General features: G+C 41.7%; 1 protein-coding gene across 7 annotated transcripts in view; it reads right to left on the bottom strand.

The window, feature by feature from the left end:
• LOC139635473 (ninjurin-2-like) overlaps positions 1–8,515 on the bottom strand; it is a 33,814-nt gene extending 25,299 nt beyond the window's left edge. Inside the window, exon 1 of one of the 7 annotated variants that reach the window (XM_071502844.1) lies at positions 7,330–8,387. In XM_071502844.1, coding sequence (XP_071358945.1) covers positions 7,330–7,425 — 96 coding nt within the window. In that variant the 5' untranslated portion in view covers positions 7,426–8,387. Of the gene's footprint in view, positions 1–7,329 lie in introns of all 7 variants that reach the window. The other 6 variants (XM_071502847.1, XM_071502843.1, XM_071502842.1 and 3 more) reach the window with 6 other exon arrangements.
• Between the last annotated feature and the right edge of the window lie 1,947 nt (positions 8,516–10,462).

Consider the following 10,462-nt stretch of genomic DNA (forward strand, 5'->3'; position numbering starts at 1 on the left):
TGTGAGTTATAGTGTCCCAGCAGGGGAGCCTCAGCACTAGAAAAGGGGGTTTCCTGTTCTTTCTTGGCAAATACGGCTGGAACAAGTGGATGAGGAACAAAAGTGTGACACAACACTCTTGGCCTGAAGCTGCAGCTGGTGATTTATTTTATGTGTAATAACCAGCTTGAGGTTTTACAGATGATCACTTAGTCGGCACTGCAAACAATGCCTTTATGAAATATAATCATGCAGAGTCTAGAATGGGTTTTTCACTGGTTGTTAGAGTTAGACATAGGAGTAAAGATTTTAAAGATTTTATATCCTGCTGGAGTGGATGTAAAGGGGCAGACTTGTGTGTCTGTGATGAGAATAATTGTTCTTTACATCTGCTGTGTTTCATTCTGTGACAATATAATTGTGGGTTTGTGAAAGAGACAGAGCAGGAGACAGAGAGACTGGTCTGTGTGTGAGTGTGTGTGCGATAATCTAATTGTTTATATCTGGTAGGATCTAAAGTTTCGTCTGGTATCACTCATCTTGGCTTTTTCTTTTTGCACACATACCATCTAAAAATCTTTTCACGTTTCTGCACACACACGCACACGGCAGTGAATTAAAGCGCCAGGTCCCGTAAAGCTGCTTCACATTCAAACCGAGTCGGCTGTCATTTCCCCCCAGAAATGAAAAGAAAACACACACACTCCCCCCTGGACAGAGGAAGAAGGGGAATAGAGAGAAATGGAAAGAGGAATAGAGTAATCAAGAAAAAATAGAAGAGGATGAAGAAGAATGTACGAAGAAGAAAAAGAAAGTATAAAGTGTATTCAGTTTAAAATCAGGACAGACGTTAATATGAGAATATGATCTTTCTTTATGTATGTTTTGTACTAACCAATCAGAGGCAGAGTAGGGTCATGCCTTCGCCGTGCTAGGAAAGAAAAATTTGGTTTCCAGTACACACTGAACAACACACATCAGAGGGGATTTAGAAGTGGGTACACACAATGGCAACTGAAAAACAAGTAGGTATACCTGTGTATACCCTGCACTACACCACTGTCTTTCTGCAACCAGAATATAATTGTAAAAGAGAGCTTTCCACTGTATGATCGTCACAAAAAATGGCCGAACCACACTGTAGCAGCAATGCTACACTAAGAGTTACGTCAGTATGGGCAATTGCACAATACAGGTGCTGCAACTGGCATAGCTTTGTGCGTCTGTTATCACACAACTGTAGGAATTGTAACGTGTCATTAGTTGCGTTTTTAATAAGCTATCCGTTCGACCACACCTACTTCCAGATGGTAGCAGTGATATACCTTTCATAGTTAGCCAAGAGCTGCGAGGCTAAAAGAGGCTGAAACAGACAACATGTAGGAAATTTCATGATTTTATTCTCCACGTATGGACAACAAAATGATCCGGAGCAAGCAGATCCGTGTTTTAATATTTATTTGTACGATTGTGGTCGTGACCTCACACAGGTGGCGTTTGCACTTGGCACTACAGGATGGAGAAGCTGGCTTGCAAGCTCAAAGGTCAAGAGTTAGATTCTCGGACCAGGAGGACAAATCTGGGAAATGAAAGGGTAGCGCTTGCCTTCTCCTCAGTCCTCATTCCTACCACTGAGATGCCCTTGAGCAAAGGCCCTTCCAGGTGACTGAACCCCAAATCCTTTGTGAGCACTTTGGCATCTGATTGCTCCATTCGCATTCTGATGTTGACACACACTAATCCTCCATCACACTAAAGTCTGTCTAAACATATAAAAGCTGACTATTGACACACACACACAGAGCCCAAAAACACATGCACACCTATTACATAACAACAGACATTTAAAGATGAGGTTCAGTTGGGTCTCAGATGAAAGTTCCCGGAATCGTACTTCACACCCACACTCAGAATGTGGCATTTGCCGTGCAGGGGCAGGGGTCACACACACACACACAGTGTATTCTCGGAGGTGAGAGAAGTGGGAAGGAGTCGAAAAGGACGGTGGCCGTAGAGGGACATACAGCACCAGACACTAAAACAGATGGATAGAGAAAAGCTATTAAGGTGAACATAGGAAGAGCAACCCCTCTTATTATACCTGAGTGTAGTTTTTGCTATTGCTAACACGTTTTAGTATGTTAGTGTGAGTTTCATTATTGTTGGTATATCCACTGCGACATGCGAGACTTGCCCTGAAGTGGCCCTGCCCTTCTGGCATCTGCCAAAGCCACTTGACAGCCAGTTCAGGCTTGTTCACATGCAAGAAACGACTTCACATGTCTCTGAAATATAATTGTCATGCTTGTAAGGTTGCTGTGATTTCAACTTTGATTTTGTGCTTCACGCCCTGCCACCAAGACCTGAATGCTGTGTTTCTATGCAGAACATTGTGTCAGTCAGACTAGTGTCATCTAAGATTGTAAATAACTAACAAAATAAAACCAAGCTTAAGCTCCTCCGAGAACAGAAAAAATAGTCTGCTCTCCCTCTACTTATTTGTGCAAGGTGAAATATTTCTGATTCAGATTGAAGCAAAGCCATCTACATCTTTTCACTGACTCAGCATGCGCCCACAATGCCAAATTCACTTTGTGCTCTGTTTCAGTGCACCTCTGGGAGTCAATGGAAATACAACTTTACAACTGCACAACATAAAGAGTGGGTGTGGAGAGGGTTGGTTCTGGGTGAAGGATCACTCTCAGAGACTCAATAACAAACCCATTCTCACAGTTTTCACTCCAGCACCCAAGCCAGGTTTCAACAGTGTTCACATGAAAGAGAGCAAAGCTGCATCAAATCATCTGCATTTGTTAAAGGTCATAAAGGTGAGATTCCATATTTTTAATCATGTTCTAAAGCCACAAATCAACAGTAAAATAAAGCGGCTGATTGTGCATTCAAAGCCTGCTATATATTCTTCTATGACTCAGACCTTCATGTTTAACCACTGAGCCACGGACATGGGCACCGTGGTTTATTTTGAGATGCTCTCACAACTGTCCTGCTGTCATAAATTACCAGCATACCAAATCCGCATCTGAAATTAGTCCCACTCTTTACTCTTACTATTACTTGAGTAATATTTGCCAAAAACCACCTGTTTTCTGTTTTAAAGATGAACATCTGTTTTAAAGATGAACATCTTCAGTGATGATTCTATGATTGGGCTCGGGACAGGGTGCCCCGCACAGCCTGGGAAAGTTGGAAGGTATTAAAAGACTGATACATTGCTAGTTTTGGTCTTTTTACGGAATTTGTTGAAATCAAAAAAACACAGAATATCACCTACTGGTTTTTTATGATTTTTTTTAAAAAATTTCAATTAAGTTATATATTTGTGATATATTTAAAGATTAATGTCTTCATCAATATCACCTACTGCACTGACCTCTGTAGGCTGAAAAATACAAGAAAAGCTTGTTAAATGGTGATCGCTTACATCAGATGTGGATCCATAAACACATTTTTGTAAAGTATGCTCAGCCACTAAGTTTAGCAACCATTCTCCTCTGCGAATGTGGTCATTCTCTGTCTTTGAAACATGACTGCTGTGCTTGGAGAGGCTGTGTGATTCCTACTAATTCTGTGTCAGCACTCCACGCCCTGTTGCTGTGCTCTATACATAGAGAATGACTTAGAGGTGTAAGGCCTTCACACCATAGAAATAGATTCATCACAGCAGCTTCAAACAGACCCTGCATGAAAACCTCATAAATCCAATTTCAGCAAATTACACGCCACCCTTTGGACTTGATTTGAAGCTATGTTGAGTGTATTATGTTTGGATGTTGAGAAAATGTCACAAACTCAGAGACTGTGAAACCCATTCCAAATCAAGCAGAGATTCAAAAGCATCAAACGTAAAACGTAAAGTCCTGTGACTGTTTGACATACAAGGATTTCATCTGACAACAGATTATATAAAGCCAGCTCATATCCCAATAGGACTTAAAGGGTAAGTTCAGACCATGGTCCAGACTGTTCAGGTCAAGTTAATTCTATAACTAAAATCTCTTCTAGACAAAACATGTGATTCACTGAGCACAAAAAGTGCACTGAAAATAGCAGAAATATGTCAAGGATTTAATATGGTTGTCGACAACAACTCAGTATCATTTATCACAAACTGCCAAGATTTCCAGGTGTGAAAACTTCATGGAACATTGGAAAAAAAACACCAGCATGGTTGAGGCTTAAGATTCATTGTTGCTCTTGGAAACATCAGTTATCAGCACATGGCCAACTCCATGCTTAAGCTTTTGATCATATGACTTGAGCTTCCTCAGCAGATGAAGTTTGCCCAGTTCTCATAGAAATACAGATGTTCAAATTTTCAAATCTTTTTTTTTTTTTTTCCTGAGCACATGAAAGACTTCTCATCAATTTTGGCTGACAGGATGAGACTGAGCGTTTTTTTTGTAACTTGTGACTGTAAACAAAATCATCTCACCACGAGACAACGGGTCAACTCCAACTGCTCAGGAAGGTCATGTGACGCAATCGAAAACTCCAGAACAGCTCCTGCGGTGAAAGGGTCTTTGTCGACCAACATGGTTGGTTTTTTTTTTGCTATAAAGAAAGTACACGCGAAATAACAAGGAGAGATCACATGTGAAGCCATCAAGACTAAAGAAACACTGGCTGCAGTACGTACAGGAAACAGTGCCATACAAGTATATGAATGAGCCATATAAATAACCAGTGGCTGTAGATGAGGAGTCATTAATGTGCAATAAGAGCTCAGAATGGAAGGAAAACCACATCTAAGCAGCTGAAATTCTTAAGGAGAACATCCATGAATCTTTTCTCCTTGTCACTGGCTCTTACTGCAACAAAAAATACACAACTACACCTGTTGCATCTTAATTGTAAGTGCAGCTGTTAAAACAACACGACAAAGACATATGAGATGCATAATGTGGTGATATACTAGCGAGAGCTGGGATTGATTTTGGATGCGTGTCGCCCTCAGAGAGCGATTTTTCAAACACGTGCTTGGGCCACATCAAAACAGACACACGTGCGCATACATACTCTCATTTCCACTTTTCTAACGATCACACAGTTCTCTCCTCACATCTGTCAACATGTGATGAGGCAACTGGGGTCGAAACGAATAGTTGTGGCGAGGACTTGGCATCTGTGGATGTAAACATTTACATTCTGGGACACATGATATGATCGTTACTGCGGCTGACGGTGGCCAAATGGTGCTATAGGCTCTCAGCTTATCTGTGCTGGAGGGTGCAGGGCCTCAGCCGTTGTGGTGATCCTTATCGTCGTTCACAATCTAGTGGTCACTTTAATTCTCGCTGCTAAAATGTACAGCAGGTCTCTCCCTCAGCTACCGTAACAGCTGGATGTGGTTACAGTAATCACGGTACATTACAAACACGATGAGTGATTTACCGATTCATTTTTGTGACATCTTATTATCCCTATTACAGATAAGCTGTACGCTGTATATACTGTGACTCATGGAAACATGACACAGTGTGTGTGTGTGTGTGTGTGTGTGTGTGTGTGTGTGTGTGTTTGGTTGGTTGGGTTGGGGGTAAACAAATGAACAGAGCCAGCATTCATGACTGGTAAATTTGGAGTTGGCCAGCAGGCAGGTAAACAACCATATTTTTGCTGCTTCATAAATTCATAGCTGTAGATTAAAACTGACATCCTGCCTACATAAGATTTTTACTGAGCAGCACAGGATAAAATCCCAAAATCACAACTGCGCTAAAAGATGACCTTCCTCTAATGAGCAGGTGGGATGAAACAGTGACTGAAAATGTGCCTAATTTTGGCCAAACTTGTTACATTTCAATGTAGCACTCATTAGAAAGAGGCTACACCAAAGCACATTTACTGTCTTTGTGTGGCTGACCAATGTGCAATGAGGCTTTTAGGCTTTTCACCACCACAAAACTTTAAAGGGGCTATATGTAAGTATTTGCTTCTTTGTCGCTGATCATTACTTCTTGGCCCCTGGGCAGCGCAACTTCCTCTCACTTCCTCTCATGATGGACTGAGGATAGACTGGGCCCATGACTCACTATTGCTTCTTGAGGTACAAACTGGTATTAGAAGATGGGAAAAAGGTCGGGGCTGGCTAGTTAGCATGCTAACTTCAGTATCACTGCAGCACAATACATAGAAGACTTTGATATAATGTCAAAACTGTTATTTCTTCACATTTTGTTTAATTGTAGTTAAGCATCTTTAAAGTAGTGTGATGGCCCTTAAGCATGCAATACTAACGTATATATATATATATATATATATATATATATATATATATATATATACTCCCACTGAGTGCACCTTTTCTCCTACATCTGTCACTGTCTCACAGCCATTCACACTGACTCACACACACACACACACACACAGCTTATCTTGAGTAATAGCACTTTGTTCACTAGAGACTGTGCAGCTAAATATACCAGTAACTGATAGCCCTGCTGGTTGATGGGCAGGAACGCTGCTGGCCCTGACACTGATACATAAGATGAATCACAACAGACACCAGGGAGGGTGTGTGTGTGTGTGTGTGTGTGTGACAGAGAGAGAGGTCAGTGGTGCTGGGGGTGGGGGGTGGGGGGGGGGGGGGGGCTGCATACTCAGAACTGTAGTGAATGATGAGTCAGAAGATGATTTGAATGAAGACACAAATGCTGCTTTGAAAAATGTCAACCAAAACTCAACAACAAAAAAATAATTTCTTTAAAAATTAAAAAAAACAACTTATAACTGAAGAAAGAAAAAAAATTATATTTATAAAACCTTCTTCTCAAAAGCCATATATTAGGTCACTGTCCCTTCCTTGACCCCCTTTTCTTGGCATTAGAGAGTACTTGTTCTGTTGACCTGTAGCTACATTAGAGGAGTTTATTAGCCTTTTCACCCAGGCCCTAATTGATATTTGATGGATGTTGCAATAATATCTTGGTCTCAGAATAGAGTACAGACGCTCGGCCTAACTCAGAGAGCCACAGAGCAACCCTCTGATCCTCAGCTCTCACATAGACAGGACATACCACAGCTCTGTGGCAAAGCTAAGACAGGAGCAGCGATTCAGAGTCACAGATCAACCAAGACCGAGAGAAAGGGAAATGAAAATGTGAAGAGAATAGGGACTAAAAAAGAGGGGGAAACTGAAAGGAAGAGAGAGAGGTGGGAGAGCCACTGCTGAATACAAAGACAGATTTAACTTTACTATGCACACTTCTCTTCTCTTCTGTATTTTTTATTCTGTTACTATCTTCCTATTTCTGGCCTTACCTGACTGTCTTTCTCCCTCTCTCCCCCTCTTTTTCACACAGTTTTCTCCGTCTTTTTGGATGCACTAACCTGCAGAGGGCCGCTGGCTGGCATGGTGGATCTCAGCGATGTCAGGTCGATGTCTCGGCCCTGCTCCCCTCGCTCTGTCTTCCCCAGTCCCTGCATAATGAGGCCCGAAACGAGAAAGCAACCAAGCACAAGTGCGCACACACACAATCACGCACCAAGTGTTGCTCTTACTGCACTGAAAATGCTAATGCACGGATGGCAGTGGTGGGTATGAAAGGAAATTATCCTGGATGCCAGGCACCGAGCACCAGGCAAGGCCAGGGAGGACAGCAGAGGGACAAACAAATGGCTTATTCACCCCATCTTGGTCTCCCCCACTCCCTCTCTCTCACTTTGCCCTCTTTCAGTCTGTCTCTCTGTCGCTTTCTCTCTCTCTATTCTCCCTCTGTTCCAGTTCTAAGTTGTGAAAGTGCTACATTACCAAATTCACCACCATATTGAAACCAGGCAAATATTAACCAGGTGTTAGTCTTGTCCCTATGTATGGCTGCATTTGAATGACTGACCGCTGCAAACCATTTGTGTCTATTTGTGCCTGTTTGCTCAACAAAAACATTCTGCAGTATTTCTGTAAAGTTAACTGAGGTCAGACGTGTTCCCAGTAAAGCACTGAGGCTCCACTGTCGGGAGTTTACAGGTCTCTAAACGGGGGGACCCCCAGGCTCCGTAACAAGGCCCCAAAGACACCGTGTGCACGGGAAAGAGGCCTGGTATTATCAGTCAGATAAACCAAATTGACCAAAAAAATTCAGGAGAGGTGAGTAAAAATAGAGAGACGAGTTATTGAGTCCATTTAACGTCTCAGTCATGTACATGAATACAGCTAAAGATAAGCTAAATCTCTCCCTTTGTTATCATTAGCTAGCATTAGCCGCCATAAACTACTGGTCATACCAGACCAAGCGAGGCTGGATCAGCTCTGGAAACCCCAGAGTGTAATGAGCTGAGCTGTGTTTTATTGCTTATGAACTCAACTTTTTATTTGCAACAGGAAGAATGTGTTATTTTTTTTCTTTCAGTTGTTTTGCTTTAATGTAAAAGAGGCTTAGACTGATGTGAGTGTCGACGCCTGAAGAAAATAAAAACAGAGGGCACGATAGCCGCGTGTTTTTAAATGAAAATGAGGGTTTATTAGATAATAAGGTTGAATGGCCTTTTGAAATTGAGGTGACACAGGAATGTGCCGCTGTTGACTTTAAGGCAGAAAGGGGAGGGACAGACAGAGAAGAAGGAAAATAGACAGACAGAAACCCCCCCTCAAACCCAGAGGTTACCTGTCAGTACAATAAAAAGGCCTGCAGTCGACACACAAACATAACTCACCACAAACAAATACACAAATGACCCAAATTTATGCAGGGATTGTTGTTTTTTCTCAGTGGCCAGCTTCTAATGCAGCACACACATCAGCCCACCAACACTGGACAACAAACATACACAGATAAAAGAACAAAGTGTGTCTTTTCCCCTCTCTCTTGTTCAAATACTCAAACATAGCAGGGCCTGCAGGCAAAGGCTGTTGTCAACAGTGATTAAACACTGCTGCAAGCCCATAATCCTCAAAAAAAAACTGCAGGAATTTCATTATGTTAAATGTATGTGGACACACACACACACACACATGCGGTGAGCATGTAACCGGTAACTTTGTGTATCACTTTTCTTTTTCAGTTAAATATTGTTATGTTTTCTGGGGGCTACAACTATGATTTCAGCCTTTCTTTATAGCTCCCCCAGCCCACATCTGTCTCTGTTAATCATATTGCATCCAGGACTATAATTATCAACTGCTGACAGAACTGAAGAGCGTTGCCATTAATTTCCTGAGACAAGGATTGTATGGCTTAATATCCATCAGCCCTGATGTCCTAACACTCTCCACTCTAATGTGCTCGTAAATAGTGGAGCACAAGCACAATGTACAAACATCCTACATTATGTGCATTGGATTGTTTTTCCATTTTCCAATATTTTCAATGCTTAACAAACTGCAAACAGCTTACTTGCATGGATGCAGTTGTTGTGTGGGATTCATTCGGGACCACGTTAAGGGTCCAAGCTGTTCTCAGTTCTGTCTCATGCATCATCTTTGCTCTCTTCAGAGCCTGAAAGCTGGAAACACTGGCCCTTTTACGCTTTAACAAGCTTCCAGGAACTCTGCTAATCTCGGCTCAAGCTGTCCGAGAAGTTATTTTGTTTTCGTGGTTTTCCAGAATTAGACCTGTGTCATCTTTCAGGGATTTTTGGGTTGTATAGTAATGATTCACTGGCGCATAATGGACTATTTAACTTGTGTGTAGATTGTTGGACTTTTTGAGCAATAGATTCCAAGCTAATCCCAAAATGAGAGGTTAAAAATTGACATGGCTTGCCCACAGTTTTTTTTCTGTAATCATTCCTAGAAACTTCTTCAAACTTAGAGACAACAGTTATATTCGGCCAAACCTCCTCATTCTTTCGTTCCTAGAAACAGGGAGTCTGCAGAAGATCACAGTCACACTATTCACTGAATTCTCCCAGTTCTCAGAATGAACAGCTGCTGTGTAGATGAAATAATTCAAGCAATAGGGTGAACACCTCAACTTATTCTCTTGGCTTACAGAGCTTTACAGTGTAGCACACAGCCCGCTAAATGTGTAATCCTGCTTTGGAAAGGTTGCTCTGCTTTGTCTCCATGTACACAGTATAAAGTAGGATAGGATAGGAGTGAACTGAAGGATGTTCTTCACTGTTTGGTGCATGTTTCTACATGTATATGTACATGTAGAAGCTAAAACAGTGGATATAAAGCCAATACCTGTAATTCTGTTTTATCCCCAATAAGCTTTTTTTCTATGTCAGTAAAGCCTCAGGAGGTTTGTTGCGCTTCTGCTCTTGATGTAGCAGTTTCACTTGACTGTAAACAAAGTTGTGAGGAGGTATTGCGAAACACTAACAAAACTTGCAACACAGGCTTTCTGTTTACAGTAACTTCTCTCCTGAATGGGGAAAGCTTTGTGTATAGAAGTTATTAATAACATGCTCCCCGTGCAAATAGAGTTCAGTTGTGATTTGCCTGCAGTCATTTAAATCCATTTTTTTTTTAAAGTGCACGGTGTTTGTGACGGTGAAAGTGATGCACACATCACATTTT

The sequence above is a fragment of the Trachinotus anak genome, unplaced genomic scaffold, assembly GCF_046630095.1.
Source record: "Trachinotus anak isolate AG129_WGS33_773 ecotype Australia unplaced genomic scaffold, CSIRO_AGI_Tana_v1 ptg000018l, whole genome shotgun sequence".
Classification (NCBI taxonomy): domain Eukaryota; kingdom Metazoa; phylum Chordata; class Actinopteri; order Carangiformes; family Carangidae; genus Trachinotus; species Trachinotus anak.